This window comes from Ambystoma mexicanum, chromosome 9 (assembly GCF_040938575.1).
Source record: "Ambystoma mexicanum isolate Mex_15411 chromosome 9, UKY_AmexF1_1, whole genome shotgun sequence".
Classification (NCBI taxonomy): Eukaryota; Metazoa; Chordata; class Amphibia; order Caudata; family Ambystomatidae; genus Ambystoma; species Ambystoma mexicanum.
Genome location: NC_090931.1, coordinates 33933962 through 33960395, shown reverse-complemented (window position 1 = coordinate 33960395; position 26434 = coordinate 33933962). Strand labels below are relative to the sequence as shown.

The 26434-nt window shown below is 52.2% G+C and overlaps 1 protein-coding gene across 1 annotated transcript in view; it reads left to right on the top strand.

The window, feature by feature from the left end:
* ACAD8 (acyl-CoA dehydrogenase family member 8) overlaps window positions 1-21414 on the top strand; it is a 54906-nt gene extending 33492 nt beyond the window's left edge. The window contains exons 6-11 of the mRNA XM_069614111.1: window positions 576-713; window positions 10550-10685; window positions 10794-10891; window positions 11310-11462; window positions 14441-14543; window positions 20380-21414. Of these exons, the coding sequence (XP_069470212.1) occupies window positions 576-713; window positions 10550-10685; window positions 10794-10891; window positions 11310-11462; window positions 14441-14543; window positions 20380-20432 (681 nt within the window). The 3' untranslated portion in view covers window positions 20433-21414. The remainder of the gene's footprint in view (window positions 1-575; window positions 714-10549; window positions 10686-10793; window positions 10892-11309; window positions 11463-14440; window positions 14544-20379) is intronic.
* Window positions 21415-26434: the final 5020 nt, after the last annotated feature.

Genomic DNA, 26434 nt, shown 5'->3' with positions numbered 1-26434 from the left:
AATCCTGTAGGCCAGTGGAATTCAAATGTTTTATGCCGAGCCCCCCTTCGATTCAAAATGTTGTGTTGCCCTCGCCAGGTGCCATTTGTGCTCCTATTTTCTATTAAAAGCAGTCACTGTACACTTCTGGAAGAGCCTCAGCCGCCCTCCGGACACCCTCAGGCCCCCTCAAGGGGGACCAGACCCAACATTTGGAGACCACTGCTCTATGCCTCATGTCAATGTTATGAAACCCACCCACCCCCGGCTCCACCCTCCCAATACCTGCTCAGTTTCCCATCAATTTAAGGAGAAATCCTATAGGGGGGGGGGGGGTATGAGAGTTACGCATTAGGGATAACGGTCTTTCATCATTCACAGGTCACATGGACATCATAATATAGCTCTTAGAAGCTTGGAAAGTGCAGCATGACGTGGTGTTTTTATTACTGAGCTGCTGCACAACAGTTAATAAACCCTGATCTTTCGGTTTCTCTCTTTTTAACAAAATCCGGAGCCCACAAACCCTGCATGACTAACCCTGAAGAGTCCTGTCTCTGCCCAGCGTTTGCGTGCTCTCTCTTGTTTCTCCCCAGGCATTCATCAGTGGCGGGGGGGACACGGATGTCTATGTGGTGATGTGCCGCACGGGAGGAAGCGGGGCGAAGGGCATCTCCTGCATAGTGGTGGAGAAAGGAACGCCTGGGATGAGTTTCGGCAAGAAAGAGAGAAAGGTGAGAACCGGGCAGATCCCACAGGTCGATCATGAGGCGGACTGAGCATCACAGGACATCCCCCAGTAATGAGTTTTCCCATATTGCTAGAGCGTGATGATGGGTGCCCTTGCTGATGAGATTCTAGGTATCAAAGATGGCCTCAATGACCCATTGACTCTCAAGCAGCGTTTATTAACTTTCCCGAAAAGCCCCCCCCCCCCCTCTCTCTAGCGAACCCAAGGCCACCCCTAACCCATGCGTGCATTCTCCCCAGGTTAGGGTCTATTATTCAATCACCCGACGGTCTAGTTTCCATCCCTTTGCGGGTGAGAGCCTAAAGGCACTGTCTTCTCTAGTTAACCTTCCTCTGGGACCTATTCTGCTTTTGGGTTCGTTTTAAAGGGGCCTCAGTCGAGTCCCATTCTATTCCTCTCCCTGCATCTTTACATCACTGTCCCTTCCTCCAGCTACTCCGCTCTCTCCGACTCCATTCACCTCCTGCTCTCTCTCTCTGCCTATTCCACTGTCCCTCCAACGTCTCCCTCTAAAACCTACCTCCATGCTCCGGTGTTACTCCTTAATACTCTTCTTCTGCTGCTATACCCTCACCACAACACCACTACTCCTCTCTACTCTCCCTTCTCCAGCCCTAGTACCCCATCCATCCTCTTACTCATCCACCATCCTTTCACTCCTGCTCTCCATTTCTGCTCTCAACCCTTACACACACTCGCAACACAGTGCCACTTATTCCCACCATCCAATACCTCACCTCAGAAAAGCGCCTCCAGCGTCCTTCCTCCTTCTGGTCTCTTGGTCTGCCACTTCCGAACAACCCACATCATCCTGTGCCCCAGTGTTATCCACTCCCCCCCCCCCCCCCCCTCACACTCGGGGCTCCCCCACTGGTGCACTGGCCCAATCTCGCCCTGTGCTCCTTGTCCAGGAGGTGTTGCAGACATCTGAAGACATAAGAGGGTCTAAGTGCAGCCCATTTATGCCTCGCAGGTCTGCCGTGCCAATGGTGGCACGCGTTGGACAATGTTCATGTCGTACCGCTGCATGTGTTGCTGCTAGTTGGCAGCGAGTCATTCCTTACTGCTGCGTCTGCTCGTCGCCTCTGCATAGCAGCTCTCTCTCTCTTCCCGGTGGAGCTCTTTTGACAGGAGCGGCCAGTCTGGAGGCACTGGTGGGTTGCCATTTTGGTGTCAATCCGTTGAGAACACTTGTTAATGGAATAGCCTAAAATGAGAAGAAAGGAACTGGCATCCTCTTCCTGCAAATGCATGGAGCGAGTGGCAGGGGCGCTACCCAAGCGCGTGTAGGTACCCCTGAAGCGGAAAGGAACTGGGCATCCTCTAGCGTGTGTAGGTACCCCTGAAGCGGAAAGGAACTGGGCATCCTCTAGCGTGTGTAGGTACCGCTGGAGGGAAAAGGAACTGGGCATCCTCTAGCGCGTATAGGTACCAGTGGGGGAAAGGAACTGGGCATCCTCTAGTGCGTGTAGGTACCCCTGGAGGGGAAAGGAACTGGGCATCCTCTAGTGCGTGTAGGTACCGCTGGAGGGGAAAGGAACTGGCCATCTTCTAGCGCGTGTAGGTACCCCTGAAGCGGAAAGGAACTGGGCATCCTCTAGCGTGTGTAGGTACCGCTGGAGGGAAAAGGAACTGGGCATCCTCTAGCGCGTATAGGTACCAGTGGGGGAAAGGAACTGGGCATCCTCTAGTGCGTGTAGGTACCCCTGGAGGGGAAAGGAACTGGGCATCCTCTAGTGCGTGTAGGTACCGCTGGAGGGGAAAGGAACTGGCCATCTTCTAGCGCGTGTAGGTACCGCTGGAGGGGAAAGGAACTGGGCATCCTCTAGTGCGTGTAGGTACAGCTGGAGGGGAAAGGAACTGGGCATCCTCCAGCGCGTATAGGTACCCCTAGAGGGGAAAGGAACTGGGCATCTTCTAGCGCGTGCAGGTACCCCTGGAGGGGAAAGGAACTGGGCATCTTCTAGCACGTGTAGGTACCCCTGGAGGGGAAAGGAACTGGGCGTCCTCTAGCACGTCCTCTAGCGCGTGCAGGTACCGCTGGAGGGGAAAGGAACTGGGCATCCTGTAGCTTGTGTAGGTACCCCTGAAGCGGAAAGGAACTGGGCATCCTCTAGCGCGTGTAGGTAGCCCTGGAGGGGAAAGGAACTGGGCATCCTCTAGTGCGTGTAGGCACCGCTGGAGGGGAAAGGAACTGGGAATCCTCTAGCGTGTGTAGGTACCCCTGAAGCGGAAAGGAACTGGGCATCCTCTAGCGCGTGTAGGTACGGCTGGAGGGGAAAGGAACTGGGCATCCTGTAGCGTGTGTGGGTACCTCTGAAGCGGAAAGGAACTGGGCGTCCTCTAGCGCATGTAGGTACCGCTGGAGGGGAAAGGAACTGGGCATCCTCCAGCGCGTGTAGGTACCACTGGAGGGGAAAGGAACTGGGCATCCTCTAGCATCTGTAGGTACCCCTGAAGCGGAAAGGAACTGGGCATCCTCTAGCGTGTGTAGGTACCCCTGAAGCGGAAAGGAACCGGGCATCCTCTAGCACGTGTAGGTACCGCTGGAGGGGAAAGGAACTGGGCGTCCTCTAGCGCGTGTAGGTACTGCTGGAGAGGAAAGGAACTGGGCATCCTCTAGCGCGTGTAGGTACGTACCGCTGGAGGGGAAAGGAACTGGGCATCCTCTAGCGTGTGTAGGTACCCCTGAAGCGGAAAGGAATTGGGCATCCTCTAGCGTGTGTAGGTACTCCTGAAGCGGAAAGGAACTGGGCATCCTCTAGCGTGTGCAGGTATGTACAGCTGGAGGGGAAATGAACTGGGCATCCTCTAGCGTGTGTAGGTACCCCTGAAGCGGAAAGGAACTGGGCATCCTCTAGCGGGTGTAGGTACCCCTGAAGCGGAAAGGAACTGGGCATCCTCTAGCGCGTGTAGGTACCGCTGGAGGGGAAAGGAACTGGGCATCCTCTAGCACGTGTAGGTACCGCTGGAGGGGAAAGGAACTGGCTGGGCATTCTCTAGCGGGTGTAGCTACCGCTGGAGGGGAAAGGAACTGGGCATCTTCTAGCACGTGTAGGTACCGCTGGAGGGAAAAGGAACTGGGCATCCTCCAGCGCGTGTAGGTACCCCTGGAGGGGAAAGGAACTGGGCATCCTCTAGCGCGTGTAGGTACCCCTGAAGCGTAAAGGAACTGTGCATCCTCTAGCGCGTGTAGGTACCGCTGGAGGTGGAAAGGAACTGGGCATCCTCTAGCGCGTGTAGGTACCCCTGGAGGGGAAAGGAACAGGGCATCCTCTAGCGTTTGTAGGTACTGCTGGAGAGGAAAGGAACTGGGCATCCTCTAGCGCGTGTAGGTACGTACCGCTGGAGGGGAAAGGAACTGGGCATCCTCTAGCGTGTGTAGGTACCCCTGGAGGGGAAAGGAACTGGGCATCCTCTAGCACGTCCAGGTACCGCTGGAGGGGAAAGGAACTGGGCATCCTGTAGCTTGTGTAGGTACCCCTGAAGCAGAAAGGAACTGGGCATCCTCTAGCGCGTGTAGGTACCCCGGGAGGGGAAAGGAACTGGGCATCCTCTAGCGCGTGTAGGTACCGCTGGAGGGGAAAGGAACTGGGCTTCCTCTAGTGCATGCAGGTACCACTGAAGCGGAAAGGAACTGGCATCCTCTAGCGCATGTAGGTACCGCTGGAGGGGAAAGGAACTGGGCATCCTCTAGCGTGTGTAGGTACCCCTGAAGCGGAAAGGAACTGGGCGTCCTCTAGCGCGTGTAGGTACCGCTGGAAGGGAAAGGAACTGGCCATCCTCCAGCACGTGTAGGTACCACTGGAGGGGAAAGGAACTCGGCATCCTCGAGCGCGTGTAGGTACCGCGGGAGGGGAAAGGAACTGGGCATCCTCCAGCGCATGTAGGTACCCCTGAAGCGGAAAGGAACTGGGCATCCTCCAGCGCATGTAGGTACCCCTGAAGCGGAAAGGAACTGGGCATCCTCTAGCGCGTGTAGGTACCGCTGGAAGGGAAAGGAACTGGGCATCCTCTAGCACGTCCTCTAGCACGTCCAGGTACCGCTGGAGGGGAAAGGAACTGGGCATCCTGTAGCTTGTGTAGGTACCCCTGAAGCAGAAAGGAACTGGGCATCCTCTAGCGCGTGTAGGTACCCCGGGAGGGGAAAGGAACTGGGCATCCTCTAGCGCGTGTAGGTACCGCTGGAGGTGAAAGGAACTGGGCATCCTCTAGCGCATGCAGGTACCACTGAAGCGGAAAGGAACTGGCATCCTCTAGCGCATGTAGGTACCGCTGGAGGGGAAAGGAACTGGGCATCCTCTAGCGTGTGTAGGTACCCCTGAAGCGGAAAGGAACTGGGCGTCCTCTAGCGCGTGTAGGTACCGCTGGAGGGGAAAGGAACTGGCCATCCTCCAGCGCGTGTAGGTACCACTGGAGGGGAAAGGAACTCGGCATCCTCGAGCGCGTGTAGGTACCGCGGGAGGGGAAAGGAACTGGGCATCCTCCAGCGCGTGTTGGTACCCCTGAAGCGGAAAGGAACTGGGCATCCTCTAGCGCATGTAGGTACCGCTGGAGGGGGAAAGGAGCTGGGCATTCTCTACCGTGTGTAGGTACCCCTGGAGGGGAAAGGAACTGGGCATTCTCTTGCGCGTGCAGGTACCCCTGAAGCGGAAAGGAACTGGGCATCCTCTAGCGTGTGTAGGTACCCCTGAAGCGGAAAGGAACTGGGCATCCTCTAGCGTGTGCAGGTACGTACCGCTGGAGGGGAAAGGAACTGGGCATCTTCTAGCGCATGTAGGTACCCCTGGAGGGGAAAGGAACTGGGTGTCCTCTAGCGCGTGTAGGTACCGCTGGAGGGGAAAGGAACTGGGCATCCTCCAGCGTGTAGGTACCCCTGAAGCGGAAAGGAACTGAGCATCCTCTAGTGCGTGTAGGTACTGCTGGAGAGGAAAGGAACTGGGCATCCTCTAGCGCGTGTAGGTACGTACCGCTGGAGGGGAAAGGAACTGGGCATCCTCTAGCGTGTGTAGGTACCCCTGAAGCGGAAAGGAACTGGGCATCCTCTAGCGTGTGTAGGTACCCCTGAAGCGGAAAGGAACTGGGCATCCTCTAGCGCGTGTAGGTACTGCTGGAGAGGAAAGGAATTGGGCATCCTCTAGCGCGTGTAGGTACGTACCGCTGGAGGGGAAAGGAACTGGGCATCCTCTAGCGTGTGTAGGTACCCCTGAAGCGGAAAGGAACTGGGCATCCTCTAGCGTGTGTAGGTACCCCTGAAGCGGAAAGGAACTGGGCATCCTCTAGTGCGTGTAGGTACTGCTGGAGGGGAAAGGAACTGGGCATCCTCTAGCGTGTGTAGGTGCCCCTGAAGCGGAAAGGAACTGGGCATCCTCTAGCGCGTGTAGGTACCCCTGGAGGGGAAAAGAACTAGGCGTCCTCTAGCGCGTGTAGGTACCGCTGGAGAGGAAAGGAACTGGGCATCCTCTAGCGCGTGTAGGTACCGTTGGAGGGGAAAGGAACTGGCCATCTTCTAGCACGTGCAGGTACCGCTGGAGGGGAAAGGAACTGGGCGTCCTCTAGCACGTCCTCTAGCACGTGCAGGTACCGCTGGAGGGGAAAGGAAATGGGCATCCTGTAGCATGTGTAGTTACCCCTGAAGCGGAAAGGAACTGGGCATCCTCTAGCGCGTGTAGGTACCCCTGGAAGGGAAAGGAACTGGGCATCCTCTAGCGCGTGTAGGTACCGCTGGAGGGGAAAGGAACTGGGCATCCTCTAGCGTGTGTAGGTACCCCTGAAGCGGAAAGAAACTGGGCGTCCTCTAGCGCGTGTAGGCACTGCTGGAGAGGAAAGGAACTGGGCATCCTCTAGCGCGTGTAGGTACGTACCGTTGGAGGGGAAAGGAACTGGGCATCCTCTAGCATGTGTAGGTACCCCTGAAGCGGAAAGGAACTGGGCATCCTCTAGCATGTGTAGGTACCCCTGAAGCGGAAAGGAACTGGGCATCCTCTAGCGCGTGTAGGTACCCCTGAAGCGGAAAGGAACTGGGCATCCTCTAGCGCGCGTGGGTACCGCTGGAGGGGAAAGGAACTGGGCATCCTCTAGCGCGTGTAGGTACCGCTGGAGGGGAAAGGAACTGGGCATCCTCTAGCGCGTGTAGGTACCCCTGGAGGGGAAAGGAACTGGGGATTCTCTAGCGTGTGTAGGTACCCCTGAAGCGGAAAGGAACTGGGCATCCTCTAGCGTGTGTAGATACCCCTGGAGGGGAAAGGAACTGGGCATCTTCTAGCGCGTGTAGGTACCCCTGGAGGGGAAAGGAACTGGGCGTCCTCTAGCGCGTCCTCTAGCACGTGCAGGTACCGCTGGAGGGGAAAGGAAATGGGCATCCTGTAGCGTGTGTAGGTACCCCTGAAGCGGAAAGGAACTGGGCATCCTCTAGTGCGTGTAGGTACCCCTGGAGGGGAAAGGAACTGGGCATCCTCTAGCGCTTGTGGGGACCGGTGGAGGGGAAAGGAACTGGGCATCCTCTAGCGTGTGTAGGTACCCCTGAAGCAGAAAGGAACTGGGCATCCTCTAGCGCGTGTAGGTACCCCTGGAAGGTAAAGGAACTGGGCATCCTCTAGCGCGTGTAGGTACCGCTGGAGGGGAAAGGAACTGGGCATCCTCTAGCGCGTGTAGGTACCACTGGAGGGGAAAGGAACTGGGCATCCTCTAGCGTGTGTAGGTACCCCTGAAGCGGAAAGAAACTGGGCATCCTCTAGCGCGTGTAGGTACCCCTGGAGGGGAAAGGAACTGGGCGTCCTCTAGCGCGTGTAGGTACTGCTGGAGAGGAAAGGAACTGGGCATCCTCTAGCGCGTGTAGGTACGTACCGCTGGAGGGGAAAGGAACTGGGCATCCTCTAGCATGTGTAGGTACCCCTGAAGCGGAAAGGAACTGGGCATCCTCTAGCATGTGTAGGTACCCCTGAAGCGGAAAGGAACTGGGCATCCTCTAGCGTGTGTAGGTACCCCTGAAGCGGAAAGGAACTGGGCGTCCTCTAGCGCGTCCTCTAGCACGTGCAGGTACCGCTGGAGGGGAAAGGAAATGGGCATCCTGTAGCGTGTGTAGGTACCCCTGAAGCGGAAAGGAACTGGGCATCCTCTAGTGCGTGTAGGTACCCCTGGAGGGGAAAGGAACTGGGCATCCTCTAGCGCGTGTGGGGACCGCTGGAGGGGAAAAGAACTGGGCATCCTCTAGCGTGTGTAGGTACCCCTGAAGCGGAAAGGAACTGGGCATCCTCTAGCGCGTATAGGTACCAGTGGGGGAAAGGAACTGGGCATCCTCTAGTGCGTGTAGGTACCCCTGGAGGGGAAAGGAACTGGGCATCCTCTAGCGCGTGTAGGTACCGCTGGAGGGGAAAGGAACTGGGCATCCTCTAGCCCGTGTAGGTACCCCTGGAGGGGAAAGGAACTGGGCATCCTCTAGCGCGTGTAGGTACCCCTGGAGGGGAAAGTAACTGGGCATCCTCTAGCGCGTGTAGGTACCGTGGGAAAGGAACTGGGCATCCTCTAGCGTGTGTAGGTACCGTTGGAGGGGAAAGAAACTGGGGTCCTCTCTACTACCACCTTTCTCCTCTGGGGTAGGAATGGCTCTGGCTGCGACACTGGTGGCCCTCCCACCCCAGGCTGAGAGGGGGGGTCCCCATCCCCCGGCTGTATCACATCAGCCAGCCGGAAGGAAGGCCCTACCCTAGGCACCTAGAATAAAGAGTGGGAAATGTTCCGAGGCCGCCCTAGAAAGTGGACCTACTATCCTGAGAGAAGCGAATGCGCCCCCATGTCTGGAAGAAGTGACACAACACATGCCCAGTATTATGGGGAGTCCCCTGGTCACCAGTGCGAGTAGTCCACCTCCCAAGACTCCACAAATATGACTGGTGCCCCCCATCCACTTCACTTAGACATGTTCAATGTGATCAAATTCTATCTGTGCCCATCCCACACATTGCCATCATTAGTCGCCCTCGTGAAGGGCTGCACCCACCCCAGCCCTTTGAGTAAGTGGGGGGAGTTCCCGCCCCTCGTCCTGAGAATACATATCCTGGTGTCTCCCTTGCCCCCGCAGACCATGGGTCTCTTGCCGTTCTGGCTCTGCTTATTAGCCAAGGTGTGGCACTTGGGATGAAGGGCAGAGTCGGCTCTGTCGGCTGCCCCATGGGTGCGGTCAGCATCTGGCCTGCGAGTGGCCCACCCAGACTAGAAGTAGCCACATGTTCATGCCTCGTGTGGCAATGCAAACGCCCTCCTGCCGTGCACTGCCCGCTCGCCGGATCGCAGGCACCCATCACACGCCCCTCTGCTCTTCTCTTTACAGAAGGGGCCCATCACACGCCCCTCTGCTCTTCTCTTTCACAGATGGGGCCCATCACACGCCCCTCTGCTTGGGGCCCATCACACGCCCCTCTGCTCTTCTCTTTCACAGAGGGGGCCCATCACACGCCCATCTGCTCTTCTCTTTCACAGATGGGGCCCATCACACGCCCCTCTGCTCTTCTCTTTCACAGAGGGGGCCCATCACACGCCCCTCTGCTTGGGGCCCATCACACGCCCCTCTGCTCTTCTCTTTCACAGAGGGGGCCCATCACACGCCCCTCTGCTCTTCTCTTTCATAGAAGGGGCCCATCACACGCCCCTCTGCTTGGGGCCCATCACATGCCCCTCTGCTCTTCTCTTTCATAGAAGGGGCCCATCACACGCCCCTCTGCTTGGGGCCCATCACATGCCCCTCTGCTCTTCTCTTTCATAGAAGGGGCCCATCACACGCCCCTCTGCTTGAGGCCCATCACATGCCCCTCTGCTCTTCTCTTTCATAGAAGGGGCCCATCACACGACCCTCTGCTTAGGGCCCATCAAATGCCCCTCTGCTCTTCTCTTTCATAGAAGGGGCCCATCACACGCCCCTCTGCTTGGGGCCCATCACATGCCCCTCTGCTCTTCTCTTTCATAGAAGGGGCCCATCACACGCCCCTCTGCTTGGGGCCCATCACACGCCCCTCTGCTCTTCTCTTTCACAGATGGGGCCCATCACACGCCCCTCTGCTTTGGGCCCATCACACGCCCCTCTGCTTTGGGCCCATCACATGCCCCTCTGCTCTTCTCTTTCACAGATGGGGCCCATCACATGCCCCTCTGCTCTTCTCTTTCATAGAAGGGGCCCATCACACGCCCCTCTGCTTGGGGCCCATCACACGCCCCTCTGCTCTTCTCTTTCATAGAAGGGGCCCATCACACGACCCTCTGCTTGGGGCCCATCACACGCCCCTCTGCTTTGGGCCCATCACATGCCCCTCTGCTCTTCTCTTTCATAGAAGGGGCCCATCACACGACCCTCTGCTTAGGGCCCATCAAATGCCCCTCTGCTCTTCTCTTTCATATAAGGGGCCCATCACACGCCCCTCTGCTTGGGGCCCATCACATGCCCCTCTGCTCTTCTCTTTCATAGAAGGGGCCCATCACACGCCCCTCTGCTTGGGGCCCATCACACGCCCCTCTGCTCTTCTCTTTCACAGATGGGGCCCATCACACGCCCCTCTGCTTTGGGCCCATCACACGCCCCTCTGCTTTGGGCCCCATCACATGCCCCTCTGCTCTTCTCTTTCACAGATGGGGCCCATCACATGCCCCTCTGCTCTTCTCTTTCATAGAAGGGGCCCATCACACGCCCCTCTGCTTGGGGCCCATCACACGCCCCTCTGCTCTTCTCTTTCATAGAAGGGGCCCATCACACGACCCTCTGCTTGGGGCCCATCACACGCCCCTCTGCTTTGGGCCCATCACATGCCCCTCTGCTCTTCTCTTTCACAGATGGGGTGGAACTCGCAGCCAACACGAGCAGTCATATTCGAGGACTGTGCGGTGCCCGTCACCAACCTGATTGGGTCGGAAGGTCAGGGGTTCAGCATCGCCATGCGGGGTCTGAATGGCGGCAGGATAAACATTGGTGAGTCATGCGGCTTGTGTGGGGAGTGGGGGAGGGGGGGGTGCATGCTATGATCTCCACTGTGAGTCTGTTGGAAACCACTGACCATGTCTGTCCCCCTCCCTTCAGCCTCCTGCTCTCTGGGCGCTGCATATGCATCGATTCTCCTGGCACGCGATCACCTCAATGTCCGAAAACAATTTGGGGAGCCTCTGTCTAATAATCAGGTGACTGACTGCTCGATGACCTCGCCCTGCTGTAGCTTCTGGAATTGCACCCTATGCCACTGCTCGCACACTGCTCTTTAACCCTGCACACCCTATCACCCTAGCCTCTTTTCTGTATGGTTAGCCATGCCAGAACTCTTGGGCTGCTTATGCCTTTTTTGGGGCACTCACCCCATAGCTACTGCTTAAGCCTCATCCCTGGTCGGGTCCTCTCTTGCTCTAGTAGAGCTATTCAGTACTGGGGCATGTTGTTCTAGAGGGCTTTCATTGTTGGATGAAGTTGTGTGGTGAGTGCGTGAGTGCGTGCGTGCGTGCGTGGTTGGGAGGGCATTCGCCCATAAAGGGCATAGGCAACCGGCTTCCGGTTAAGCTAGACAATTGCTGAAGGGATCTGATCTGTTCTCCTTTTAATCCACAGTACCTGCAGTTTAAGTTGGCAGAGATGGGCACCCGTCTGGTGGCATCCCGGTTGATGGTGCGGACTGCGGCGCAAGCTCTGCAGGATGGGCGCAGTGACGCTGCAGCGCTTTGTGCCATGGCAAAGCTTTTTGCCACGGAGGAATGCTTCACGGTGAGCTAGGTCCAGGGGAGGGGGTGCTTATCTGCTCTGTTGAATGTTGTAGATCTTTGTGCCTTTCGGGGGAGATTGGATTATCCAGGGGTGAAAAGGTTGTACATGTTCATTTTATCTTAAACTAACAATCACGGACGTGCAGTGCCCTGCGCAGCACGAGTGCAGCTTTCCTGTCCATGGACATGTGATGCAGACAGAAGGGCTGATGCGAGGGCGAATGCTCTCCTGCACACCAGGGGGGTGCATCTCCGGGGAGTTGGACCAGGCAGGGTGTGAGGAGGAGGAACACTGGCTGCCTGGCAGAGAGAGATGCCGCTGAGAATCTGGCCTGAGACGTGCTAGAAAAGGGCACAGCACTAGAAGCCCAGCAAGTGCCCCAGATACCGTATCCCTGTCGAGTCGTGAGAAGGTCTTCTGCCCAGAAGCGGAGATGAACACGCACCAAACCAGCTGGAGATTGGAGACCCTGCCCCACCGAGCAAGGCCCCACTGCACGGGAGGAGGAGAACAGGTCCCCACTGGCAGGGAAGGAGGCAGACCGGAGGCTACTGGTGGAGCTTGGCTCTGAGGCTCCGCGTGCAATGGAAACACTAGGAGTAACTTGAAGTAGTGCATGCACTTTGGGTTCAAATTCCTAGAGCCATTCAGAAGTGTTGCATGCTGGGTCTTTAATGTCAAGGTCCGCAGAGACCTGAAAAGGTATGGTTACAGGCCCGTTGTTTGTAAGCCTTCAGGGACGGGATTCGTAGCTGCATCGCTTATTGGGATTTTTAAGCCCCTGGGCTCCAAAAATAAAATCCCATAGGACAGTAAGCACTACAGGATGCGTGGACAGTAAGCACTACAGGATGCGTGGACAGAAAGCACTACAGGATGCGTGGACAGAAAGCACTACAGGATGCGTGGACATCCTGTACAGTAAGCACTACAGGATGCTTGGAGTTGGGTCACAGGTGGTGAAGCATTGATTCACGTACATATTTTTAATGGTTTACAGTTGATGGGGTTAAATTGATCGGCACTATATATACAGTGCAAATAACTTTAGTTAACAGAGTTAAGGTGATCTGATTTATCGCAGCAAAATCCTTGAAAATGAGCGAATGTGGGAAGTGATGGGCCCCAGGATGTCATTCTGAATCCCTTCTGTGGCAGTGTGGATCTGCTCGTGGGCTTTGAGGTTCAAAGATTTGTAGTACCGCGCCCACTGGCCATGGCCTTTGGCCCAGACCACAGTCCATGTTGCACCAATGATTTTAAAAGGGGGAGGCCACTGCCAATTGCCTTTGGTCATGACCAGTCTCCTGGCCTACCTGCTGAGGGCCACACTCTGACCTGGTACCTAACCAGATCTCATCAATTGGAGAAAAAAGACCTATATCAGCCCCCCTCCCGTGTAATTCTGATCCCACGTCTGTGATACGTCTCGGTGGTCCAAAGACTATGGATTCCCTCCCCCCCCCCTCTTTTTATGCCAGCAATAATTTCTTGCACTTTCATAGCTCCTTTGCCGGAGTCCTCTTTTCCCTCAGAAGTCATTCCCCATAATCCTTCCCGCCGGCATATAGAGTATGCCCCGTTCCTGCTGTAAGGTAACAGGAAACCAACCGCTCAAGTCTTCCCCCTACTCCCTGACAGCCATGCGTCTCCCCCTTGCCCCCCCTTACTCTTGCCCCTCCCCCCCCCTTGGCCTTGTGTTTTATCTCCCTGGACCTCTCCCATTACCCACCCCCATTACCCTCTCCCACTCGCTCTTCAGTTCATGTGACCTTTCCGATTGCACACTGCCCCATTACCATGGGAATCTCACGAAATTCTTGGGGGTTTCCCCCCAATAAGCTAAACCTGTTATCCACACCTCCCCCAAACAGGCTCCCCAGCCCGCCCTAAACTCCCCCACGTCACATGTGGTCCCCTTTGATGTGATATGATATGGCATTTATGACGCGCCTATACACCAGTGTTTCAAGGCGTGACGAGGCAGGGGGGGGGGGGGGGAGACAGAGCGAGGACAGACAGCGATCCTACTAGGCCAGGTGTCATTCAGACCGCGCAAGTGCAGGGTAGGGGGAAGGGAGAGGAGAAGTGCAGTACAGTACAGTTTCCGCCTCTCCACCGTAGACTGCTACGAATGCATTATTTTTCCTCCAAATATAATTTTGAGCTCTTTTCCTTTTCATCTACCCTCTGTGTTACTGCAGGAATCACGTGCATCCAGCAAACACAAAGCAAAGCCCCACGGAAGATGTTTGCACGTTTTTCGGGTGCCCCTTCTCCAGTGAATATTTTAAAAAGCTACTTGACAGATTTACCCCCAAACCGCTAAAAAAGGCTTTGTGCCCCCTTCCTTCTCCCCCAACAACCCCTGTTTTGCAATACGGGTGAGCAATCAAAGCACTTTTTCTGTATGGGAAAATTAATTGGACTATGCCGAAAACCACATGTGGTGGTTTTGTTTTTTTCCTTTTCTTTTTCCACTTTTTATTTATTTATTTTTGGAGGAGCCTGGACAAACCTTTTTTGGGAGAATGTTTCTTCCAAATCTGTCCTCCTTAAGTGTAAGCCGGTGACTGGCGTCCGCTTATATGTCTTGCAAGTCCTGAGTAACCACAATGGGTAGGTGTGAACACTGCGGAGCCCCACAGACGTTGCTGTTAAGAGCAGGATGGAGCCTGGGCCACCTGACCAATCGTTCAAGGCGTTCATTATTAACATCAATCTGTATACTGCCATCAAACCTAGTCATTTACAGAAACGTGTCAGGTTGGGCATCTACTGGGTCATGTAAAAACACTAGGTTTTGTCCAAGCAGCTGTTGGGTCTCTGAAGCTGGCAATGAGTGGTTGGAGAAGGATCGCCATCATTGCGATGACTTCCCTGGGCTACTTCCTGTGTAATCTTGCCTTGCATATGTGTTGTCTTCATGTAGTGTCCAGTCCGCATTCATAGTAGTTGATGAAAGCTCTGTCTCTTAGATCTGTAACGAGGCCCTGCAGATGCATGGGGGCTATGGCTACCTGAAGGACTACGCGGTGCAACAGTTTGTACGAGACTGCAGAGTGCACCAAATATTGGAAGGTGAGCCTGCCACTGCGGCGCTGCTTGTGGTGTTGCCCGGTCCTCTCGGTGTGCTGCTGCTGCTGCTGCGTGTTTCCCCCCCTTATGCTTCATCTCCCCAGGCTCTGAACATTTAGTCTCTCGTTCATTTGCTACTGATGCCTCTGCTTCTCCTCTGTCCCCGCCACTCCCTGCCTTCTCTTCTCTTGCTGTCATCCCGCCCTTGTTTTTCCCCGCCCTCACACCTCTGCTTTTCCTGTGGCTGCTCTCCCATCTCAACCTTGCTTCCTGCACATTCAGCCCTTCTTTGTCCAATGCCGACCCTAAGCAGGGGCGGGGGCGGTACAACGGGGCTGGTAGCAAGCACCGACTAATGCACGCTGGAGGTTTGGGGGACCACTAGACCATCCCAGCTGGGTTTCCACTAGAAGGCATGGGGCAGCTAGGAATGTTGCTCCCTCACCGCCCCTATAAATGTGCAGCTTCCCCCAGGGGGTAATTATAGGACCATGTCAGGACATGGGTCCAAGTCCCGGCGAGGAGCAGCACCATGTTGGTAAATGCTACCTAGTGTGGTGTTCTCCAAAGTCGGGAGGAAAGAAGCACTGCAGGGCATGGCCTGGAAACTGATGGCTTCAAGGCTGGGAAAGCAGTGGGAGCTCACCAATCCTGCTGGGGACTTGGCGGAGGAACGAACTGGCACAGCCACAGTGCTGACGCACCTGACATAAAGAGAAGTGTCTCTGAGCCAAAGCCAAGAATCCGACCCGGCCATACTGCAGGGACCCACAAGGGAAGTGTCACACCCTGCGGGCCTGGAGATCATGGCCACTTGTTCACTAACTTATCTTCGGCAGCCAAATGGGGACAGATGTGAGCTGGGAGAACAGACAAGCCACCGCAGGAAATGTCCATCCTCAATGGGAAAGGACAGCACATGTCTGGGGAACAGACCCAGGACAACAAAGGACCTATGGGGTGGGGGCGGGGGTTGGGGTGGGGGGGGGAGACCACAAGGATACAAGTGTTGTGACGAATATGTGAATGTCGTCCCTTAGGGAGACCTTTCTCATGGTGCCAGGTTGGTGCGTCCACAGTACAATAGTCCCTCTGGGGGGGTGATGGGCCAGGGAAGAATCCCAAGGGAGAGGAAGCCCCTTATGGGATTAGGGAATGACCACTCCCTGTGAATACAGTATATCTCAGCTATTTTAGACCCTCCCTCTTTACCCAACCAAACTCTCCTTCCAACTAGGGCCAATGTCTGTTATTGCAAGGTTAACCAACCTAGTATGTCAAACCTGACTAGCGGCCCTGAAAATACAAACTGCTTTCCATATTGCTCCAATACAAGTACTGTGGAGATGGCCAGGTGTATGAGGCTCACTCCGGAGCACTGTCGTGAACGGTCCAGTCTCTCACGGCATTTGATTGGTCAAAGGAAATACAAAATGGCAGACGGAAGCCAACATGGAGAGAGCCATCCTCAGAAGAGGAAACCCGAGAGATGCCGACCCAGCGAACAGGGGATTGCAGCAGGAGACACCGTGCATGTTGGTGAACGGGAGCAGGAAGGTGGTACATGGAGAAGGAGCTACTTTGTACGCTCCCGAACAACCCTCCGGGTGTCCCAAAGTCCAGCAAGCAGCCGGAAAGCAAGAGCACAGCTCGAGAAGGGAGCAGCGACTGGCAGAGCAGCAGCAGCTGCCGACAAGGAGAACCCAAATGCCGCCAGAGACGGAAGGTCCAGGCTGACAAAGCGGAATCGACTAGTGGAAGCGCTGACGTGAGAGAACACCTGAATGCTGCCAGAGCCTCACAGCGGAGAACTGGTGTTCGGAAGGCGTGAACCACACAAACAAGTACACAGGCAGACCCAGAGGTGCTAGAGGTCCAGGAGGAGCGGGGCAAGAACTGCAGAGAACAAGATAAGAGGGTCTGGCACCCCAGGAACACGAGGGAAAGGAAAAAGCCTTTTTATGCTTGACAGAAGAGTAAACCTAGCAGGCAAGAGACATTGTTGCAAGTCTGGAGCCTGCACCTATATGAGAGCCACAGAATCGGAGGCCTGGGACCCTGAGAGAAACGGAGACATGTGAAGGCATAATGAAGCGAGATACAGACAACAAATTCAACTTTCTACGCAAAAGCTTTATTTGTCTGTCAGAATGGAGTTTAAGGTGGGATTTCCCTGCCTAAAGAAAACGTTAGTCTCCGTCCCTGAGATCAAATCAAGTCTGTCTGTGTCCAAAACCTATACTTGCTCTCATATCTGTCTACAATGTGTAGGGATGTCAACCGCAAAAGGAACAGTGTTCAAACATAAAGTTCCAAGCTTCTTCCAGCTCTTGGCTTGTACTTAGCTTCCCCTTTCCCCAAATTCAGAACAGTTCTAAAAAGGTCTCTGCGTTCCCTTTCCCAAGAGTTCAATTCTTCCAGATTTCAAAACGATACCAGTTCAAACATTTTGGTCATCTGAGCTGTTCAGTAGTTCACATAGATGGCCCTGTTTTTTCATTTTCAGTTCACTTCAACAACTGTTGCCAAAAACAAACTTCTTTACATTTGCTGTCCTTGGCTTACTCCAAGAAGGGGTCACTCGGGCTAGGCACAGTTGTCAGACCACATGGTCCACCCATTACAGGTCACGCAACCGAAGCCCCTACGCACTTCATTATGCTTTCTGTTTTCCTCTGGCTTTGGCCAACACAGGCTTTCTCTCTCGTAACCTGTAGTTACTTGAGTTCCTTTATATTTTCCCAATGCTCAGTTTTCCGACTCATATCTTTATTGGCAATCTTTTGTCTTGGCCACCACTTGTGGCTTCCACTCTCATTTCATATCCTTCATGCTAGCTTTTTGGCTTCTCCACCACGTGTGGCTTGCTCATCTCATTCCATGGTAATTCCCATTAGTATCACCACGCTTTAATTTCCTTCATAAGTGCTCATCACTTGATTTTGTTCTATACGGTCTCCAAATATACCCTTAATGTCTTTGTCACTTCGTTATTCAATGTTACTTATTTCAACTTTCAAAACCTCTTGTAATAGCTTGCAGCTTGTGTGGTATTCAATATATATTTGCTTTGGCCTTCCATGGTACTTATAACAATTTTCAGCTTGTTCAGCATTCATGCACGCTCTTTTCCCATCCCCGGAGCGCCCGGTACAAGTGTTGGCTTCTTTTCACTCACTGGTAGTATGCGGCAGCTGCTTCGGGTTTCTCAGCTTCACTTCCCGGCTTTGCTTCAGTCTGCCTTCCTGTTGCGGGAGCCCACAGCGAGCAGCGTTTGCCGTTCTGGATTTCTTCAGCGCATAGCTCCGCTCTTCCCCAGCAGGAGCTACTGAAGGCAACGCTTGCTCTCTGAGACTTGCAGCGATCTGGAGGTTTTGGTGCCCCACAGCTCCTGGTAGGGGAAACAGCAGGGTATTGGACCCTCTGACGGCCAGCCTCTGCGTCTTTTTCGCACTGCTGTTCGACATGGCTTCTCTCAAGCCTGCTCCTCTTCTCCAGGCCTCGTCCTTCTCTCCAGGCCGTCTGTCACGTTGTGCTGGGCGGTTGACCATGGTAAAACCTATTTGTTGGACATGCCTGTCTATTACAGCTGAACTCCTCCAAGGTCAACTTCCTCGTCTCAGTACCAACGTGGTGTTTAGGGGAGTTTCAATGAATGGAATTGTGCATGACTCCCGGTTGTTTTCTCCCCGTCCCAGTATTAAGGTGAACCGTCTGTGGGACGTTTTGGGTGGAAGAAAGCGACAAAGACTGATAGTGTAGCCTATAAAGGCATGGGGACTAGAGGGTTTACTTTGACAAGGGAAAGGAAAGGGGATACCATGTCTCACCCAAAGATGCCCACTCCCCAAGTTTCCTTCAGCCAGGTGATCCTCCCTCACATAACCACCCCCAGGATCGAGATCCCTGGCCACCTGAGACGAGGACCAATGGGGAGAAGTGAGGACACCCTTACAGATAGTACAGAAGGAAACGTGCTTGGCAGGAGAGTAAACCAAGCTAATGCGACAGCGCATTGCGAGTCTGAGACGCGCAACCATATGAGAGCAAGAGAATCAGATGGTCTGGGACCCTGAGAAAAACACAGCCCAAAAGAAACCATATGCTTAGCAGGAGAGTACACCAAGCTGGTAAAATACAAAGGGAAGCACATCAGGAGGCTACAAGATCCCAAAGTAGAACCAGAAGGAATCCAGGGGGAAGGAGCCTATCCCATGAGCATTGGAATTATAAACTGTGCAAAAGGAAAATTTCTTTTATTGTGACATTGGGAACTTTTTAGTTTACAAGAACTGTCATTACCACTTTAAGTTCTGGGAAAACTACGTCCTTGCACGTTAGATTTAAGTTAGTAGTGTTGGGGTCAGAAGCAGGGTTTTTGGACATGGCAGTGACTGTTTGATATCCTAATGTTTCCATAGATTTCTTTGAGGCAGGCAAACTCCTCTTAGCTTTAGGAACAGGGAGGCATTTTCCTCAACCCTTTTGCTGGTTGATAAGTTTATAACCAAAACTATGCCACCTTTTGTGTCAGAGCCTTACTTCTGCGCCCTGGTCCTTAAGTTTCACTTGTCTGTTTCACCCAATGCTCCCCAGATCACCAAAAGGAGATGGTAGTCTACGCCCTAACCCATACCAAACATTACAGAATCCTAGACCTTACTTGGAGGCAGACCCTGGTCTTGCCAGACAGTAACTTGAGCAGTAATAAAGAGCATGCAACTACCCCCTTCTGGACTTGCTTGTCACTTTTGTAATTGCAGACCTTTTATAAACCTCCTAGCCCCCACCCTGTCAGTGGTCAACCCAAGGGAAGGGAGATGACCCTAACTCTGAGTCTCTGGGTGGCTCCTTCCCATACAGAAAGACTGCCCAAATGGCTAATCCAGCTCTTTGACAAGACCCAAACCTGCAGCATTGAAGGAGTTTGTCAGAGAATGGCATGAAAGAAGAGAGGAGGGAAGAGCTGGAGGGAGATTTGAGGAGGCTGGAATAAAAGGAGAGGGCTTGAGGGGAGAAGAATTGTTTGAGAGTGTAGTCGGTTAAGAAATGTATCCTCCGTTGGAAGAGGAGGTGATGAGTTGGAGGAGAATGGTAGGGGGTGGCCTATTTGCAGGCGATAGAATGGTGGGAACTTTAGGTGAGAGGTTCCATTAAGCCAAAGCACGAGGACGAGAAAGGATGTGGGGACCCTTAACACCTATGACGGAGCAGAAAGAGCTAGAGGAGGAGATATCGTTGCTGGAGCTGAGGTGGTGCGGTCTAGCTAGAGAGACCAATGAGGTTCTGGGCGTCCAGGTCATTCCAAGGCAGGACTATAAGGAGGCAGGAGACAGGTACGGGATGGTGCAAACCCAACAGGACACAAGAAGTTTAAATTGGGAGATGGTGTTTCAGTGACCAAGACCTCTGTGGATGAAGATGGTCCCCCTAACAAAGAGCAGCTCAAGCCCAAACTACAGGGACTGGCCAGGAAGGAGGCCAGTCCGGGCAAAGCTCACCTGCTGTCTCCATCTCCTGCGGGGGGCCCATCAACTGACCGTGGCTGTGGACCAGGTGAGAGGAAGATGAGGTGAACTGGGGTATTGCTCAGTCAGCCAACGATATGTACACTGGCTTCCTCTCGCCTGTCGCTGTCTCTTGCTGCCCCCATTCCCTGCACCTCCCTCTCTTTCACTTGCTTCCCACCCCTTGAGTGATGTTGTTAAAGGAATAGCTGCACACCATAATCCAAATCCTTACCACTGGTTTCTTTATTTGTGGTGCTCTAATTGTGATGTAGTTTAAAGCAAAGGAGGGCTGTTCCTGTTAATAACTTCAACGCTTGCTTCCATCGCAGGTACAAATGAAGTGATGCGGATGATCGTGGCCCGGAACCTCTTGCAGAATTGAACCTGTGGGATGGATCGCTTCTTCAGTCTTGTCCTAGTTCTACATGGAGATTGTTACATTCACATGGATGAAGGCAACACTTGTGTGTAATGAAAAGGATACCAGGTTTTGCCTCCTCACCCCACCTTCGTCCCACACCAACTTCCTGTGCTGGTGTTGCAGGGCGACTTCCTCTTGCTAGGGTTTGAGGGTTTGAACTGTAGGCTTTTGAGTGTACGCCTTCCATGGTGTGGTTTGTGGGCTCAGCAAGAGATCCACATTGTTCCATGGATTGGATCCATCATTCCAAACATGCTCTCGTAAACTGGAAGCGTTGGTGTGCACCACTTCACTTTGCACTTTATTTGATTGGACATTTTAAAATCACTACTATTGATTGTCACCGAAACTGGATCTGCATTTGGAAATTGCTGAATGAACTTTTTTGAGACATCCATAGGGAATGCAATGGAACCGGCAGTTTCTGGTGAGGTTATCCTTCATCTTCTTTGAATCATGAATCTTCTGCGTGAAAGCGGATCTCTTTTTCCAATTAATATGTACTTGGACACGCATCATCCTTGCTTTGTAGACAAACCTGTGCAAAGCAAGGCTGTCCTGTGCTTGTTCTTCATGCCTCAGAGCAAGTTCATGGGGGAGGGATAATGGAGGAAAGGGGCGGAGAGCTGACTTTCTATTTTAAATTATGAATTATTACTCCTTCTCGGAGATAGGCCACACAATGCGTAAGAACATATTGGACTATCGTTGCCTGGTGTTGACTCTGTGATCATGTGTGGACCGGCCCATCCCTGCCACTGAACAGGATTGTAAACTGTAATAGAACTTTCTACTGTCTCTGGACGTGCCGGTCTTAGTGTGTTTAATAGAAAAGGGGCAGCCCCTGCCTCTGGTTTCAAACCTGCCCCTTGCATGTTGAAGGTTCCTGAAGATAGCTGAGACTTCATTAAACTTTCCGACTAGTGAGGAGTGGACAAATTGAGACTGTATTCAAGTCTGTGAGTCTGATGTCTGAAGGAGTGAAATGTTAGCAAAATGAGGACAGTCAAGAGAGTAGATGTGCTTTTTTTCATGCATGCTTAGCCTATGTCTTGGGAGGAAACACAACTTTGTTGAAGTTCTTCGGCAGCGATGTGATATGGAGTGAACATCGTTGCATTTTGAGGTCTTTGATGTTTAAGTAACATAGGACCATTAAAAGGTCTATGGAGAACTGTGTGCAGCTGAGGAAGGTGGGGTTGAAAAGCATCGGTTCACGGATGGGAGTTGAGGAGCACACACATTCGAACTGGCATGTATACATGGATAGGCCTTACGAAGCAAGCGTTCTGTTGCAAGTGGAACTGTTTTATAGGATTGGACACACATGTGAACCTCTAAAGAATGCTGTTTTGTTGCAGGCCACAGCGTCTGTGCACTGCCTACCTGTTCCAGCTGTCCTCGGCTGTCTGTGCCCCTGTCTGGGATATCGGAGCTGCCATCCTCTGCACCGGATCATGCACAATCTGCCATTCCTCCAACCTTCCTTTATTCTTTTATTCATTATTCTCTTCATGCCTAACCCTGTTCCATCTAAGCTCTCCCATTGTTCCTTCCCTCGGCCAGTTGTTGCATTGCACCCGTAAACTTTCTCTCCCTTCTATTCCTCGCCTGACGCCTTATCTCTGTTCCAGTTTGGTCTTCTTAATGCTTACTTGCTCTGCAAAGAGTCCCACTCTATTCTTGATTTATTATTTCACTATAATCTAAATTCCCTCTGCTTAACAGAAGCCTGGATTACCCCTGATAATTCCTCTACCCCAGCGTCATTTCATACCTCCTCCACTCGGCTCTCTTGTAGCTCTCGCTTGTCTAGGCGTGGTGGAGGTACTGGGATTCTTTTGAATTCCTATTGGACTCTTTTACTTTCTCCTCCTGGTCTTCCAGCCTTTGCATCCTTATTTCCTTGTTTTCCAATCCCCTTCCTATTTGGCTTCTTGTTGTTTTCTGCCCTCTGGGCTTGGCTGCTGATTTCATTGATCATCTTGATTTTTTCTCCTCTCTTCTTCCCCCTTTTCTCTTCTGGGTGATGTGAGACAGGCCTAGTAGCAAGAGAGACACAGAATCAAAAGTAACAGTTTGAAAACCTCTATCATCAAACTTTGTGGGGTTGGTGTAATGCCTACTTGGCCCTAACTCTAAGGGGAGTATTCCCTCAGCTGATCCTTCTAAGGGCTGTCTATGTCCGCAAGTCCAAAACCAAATTTCTTCTGGGTCCCAACCTATGCTTGCACTCACTTTAAAAAAAAAAAACGTTATTATTTTCATCATCAAAAACACAAATTACAGTGGTTCAGTGGATTGCCTCCCCTCCAATCTCCCCGCATACATTGACCGTTACATCTCCATTTCAATTTGTACACATTCCAACACCTAAACAAAGTAGAGCAGCATGTTAGTCATATGATTCCTCCATTCACATGACTCTCCCAGCGGCATTGCTCCCTTATCACAAGAACCTCCTCCTACCATGAACATGTGCCTCCCGACAGGAATAGTCCCTCCGTCCACCAGGTCCTCATTCAATTTACATTTACGATTGGTCCCCCTCAAGATCTGATGCCGGGTGTTGTGCTTGTGCGATCAGATAGTGTTTGTATGGGTCCCATATGTCCTTGGGTCTGGCACAGGGGTACACCAGTCTGCTGTATTCCGTTTCCATCTCGTTACAACAAAGAATATGGTCCTTCCACCTGTTCACCACAGGACCATGAAGCCCGCCCCACACCGTTGCCACTCTCCTCTTAGCCAATAGTAGTAGTAGCCCTACTAACCTTCTTACATGATGCAAGGCCCCTCTGGTGTCCCCTAGTAAGGCCATCCCTGGGTGTGGCTCCACCCTTTCCCTTATGTCACTCATTATCTGAAAAACCTGTTCCCACAATCGCCTCACTGGGGGGCAGATCCACAGTGTGCAGTAGGGACCCCAGCTGGCCCATAGGACTGGGGGTTTTCCAACAGCACTTTAAGATGAGCACCAGCACCCTTGAGATGGATGGGGATGCAGATTAATACTCTCGCATCACATCAATAATGACAACTCAATAGTTTGGCAAAGGGAGTCCGTTTAATGACAAGTACAAAAAACGGGGAGTTCATGAATATCAGCAATCGCTCGATCTTCCTTCTCGCTTCAACTCCAATTAAGTTCAGAAAAAAAACATTTATACCAAAAACTCGTCATCACTGATGTGCAACGCTTAAAACTTAGCATGCAACTTGGTTGGTTCTAGGAAGGTAACTTTAATATAGGCACTATATCTCTATATGGTAACGAGGAGAGGGGATTGGATAAATGTCAGGTGGGGCATCTGAGCCCTTCCTTCAAAAATGGCTAGTGTAACCGTCGGTAAAAGTATGACGTCTCATTGGTTCTACTAACTATAGGACCCTAGATTACATGGTCCACTATGATTGGGTTGGCGTCAACTCCACTCATAAGTTTCCACTTGCTTAGCAGCGTGCAGAATAGCCGGCCAGGTACAGGGAGTTTGTCTGCACCCCCAGCTTCCCTCCAAATTTTTGTTACAATCAATCATCACTTTAGTGGTCATGTGTCAATTATTTCTTTGTGGTTGGCCTTGAGTCTGCTTCTTGGTCTGGAAAAGTTTAAAACATCTGGGCATGGCAAGAGTCCATGCGTAGGTGTGAAATTCTCATCCCTTCTGCTTTCTTGGTCACGTGATTCCGACACCATGAAATCGTCCTATTCTTCATGCAATTCCATGTATTAGATTTAATTCTGCCAGTCGTCTTGCCATCTGTGGCTTATCTTGACCTTTCTGAACTGGATACTGTTCTTCTTCTCATTAATTGTATCCACTGTTGGGCTATTTCAGCCGATACGACCATGGCTTCTTGGCATGATTAACTTTGTCTGAGTTTCTCTCCTTCTTTAATTCTCGATTTCTTTGCTGCAAAGCTCTTTTCTTGAGACCTTGAGTAACCTTTGGTTGATTCTGCTCTTGCGCATAGTGGAAGTATACTTATAGAAAGTGCTCCTTTTGAGGTAGATATGTATAGGTGGCGCTTGCCACATCTATCTTACTATTAAGCATAAGCAAGCCTCTCAATTTCTGTACTTCTTGCGGTTACTGTGCATATGTATACGTTTAAACTAACTGAACCTCTTCATCGTGCTTATGGCTCACTTTTCTGACATTTTGACATCAATTCCTTCACTTGAGGCTTAGGATGTCACTTGTCCGTGGTGTTTCGTCTCCATCATTCTCAGGTCGTTATCTCTTCTATATGTGAGTCAGTTCAGGTTCTTATGATGTCACCATTCGTCTTTTAATATCTTCTTGGCGTCTTAAGGTATTGCATTCTGACGGTCGTCATTCTGTCTCATTTGTCGATATGTTTTTTTTTCAATGGGTACCTTAGGTTTTCTTAGGTGTTGGTACTTCAACAGGTGCTGTTCTTCTGATAGGTACTGGACAGAGCCCCACTGCGGCTCTCTGCTGGTTTATTTGCTCATCATACGTTACATATTTCGGCGTAAATGTTCCTGGTACTTCAAAATGGGCAATAGGAGTGCAAATCGTGCTTGGTATCTCCTCTACACCCACCCCCCTGTGGGCGATTCATCGACCACTTTCACTTCCTACTTTGTGTCCACCTTTACTTCATCCTCTGGGTCCAGACATAGAGGTCTGAAGAAATATCTCTTTGGGGGTCCATATCTTTATTACTCCCTTCAAGCATCCTGCTGTTCTTACATGCTCATCTTTGTTCCATGTCCTTAATTGACATTGTCCACTTGGACTGCAATAGATATCCACCTTCTCACATAATTTCTATGTTTCCTTGGATATCGAAACTTTGTTCCTTCTGGTGCATAAATGGTGGCTTTCACAAAGTCTCTTATTTCTCCATCGGTCTGGTCCTTGGGCTTCCATCCTGACTCGACATCAATCATGAGCTTCATCCCTATGGCTTTTTTTTGTTGTTGCAGTTTTCTGGCACTGAGATATTATTATCTTGATAACACAGAATCCGAGCAGTATCATCACTAGCAGGGCTCCTAGGAATTTGAATGCATCTGCCATCCATTGTGGGACCCATGAAAATAGTGATCCAAACCAACTGTTGTCGTCAGCTTCATCAATCTTCTGATTCTGTAGTTTTGTCAGCATACCTATGGCCTCTGTTAAGGTTCCATTTTCGTCATCGTGAGATGGTGTAAATGTGCAACATGATTCTCCGATTTTTGCACAAACGCCTCCATCGATAGCTGTGATCATGTCAAGGACATCTGTTCTGGAGATTCATTAGTCGAATCGCCCTTAACTCTTCCTTGATTGCATTGAATCCTTTTATGGTTGTGTTGATGGTCTACAGCATGGGTGCACAACATACGGCCCGCGGGCCAGTTGCGGCCCGCCATGCCCTTTTGACCGGCCCGCGAGGCACAAAGACTTTCCTAATGGAGGGCGGCCTGCGGCCACCCTCCATTAGGAAAGTCTTTGTCTTCCGGGCCGGTGAAAACACTGGCCCTCATTGGCTCAGCACACACACGCATCACGTCGCTCCTACGAGCCACATAATGCGTGTGTGCTGCACCAATGGAGGGCCAGCACTATGGCTGGCGTGGTCCATAAGGCTTGATGCAGGAAGGCATTTCAGCCTTCGACCACGCCAGTCGTAGTGCGATTCCAGCTTTCCAGCTTACCTGCCGCTTATCTGCCTGCCTTCCAGCACGTCTCCGGTAAGTGGTCTGTTTGTGTTTGTGTGTCGGGTTTGTTTTGCTTTGTGTTTGTGTGTGTATGTTGCGGGGGGGTGGTGTGTGTGTCGGATGTGTATGAATTTTGTGTTTGAATGTATTTTGTGTGTATGTTGAGATGGGGGTGTGTGTTGGATGTGTATGAATGTTTGTGTTTGAATGTATTTTGTGTGTAAGTTGAGATGCGGGTTGGGGTGTGTGTCGGGTGTGTCGGATGTGTATGAATGTTTGGATTTTG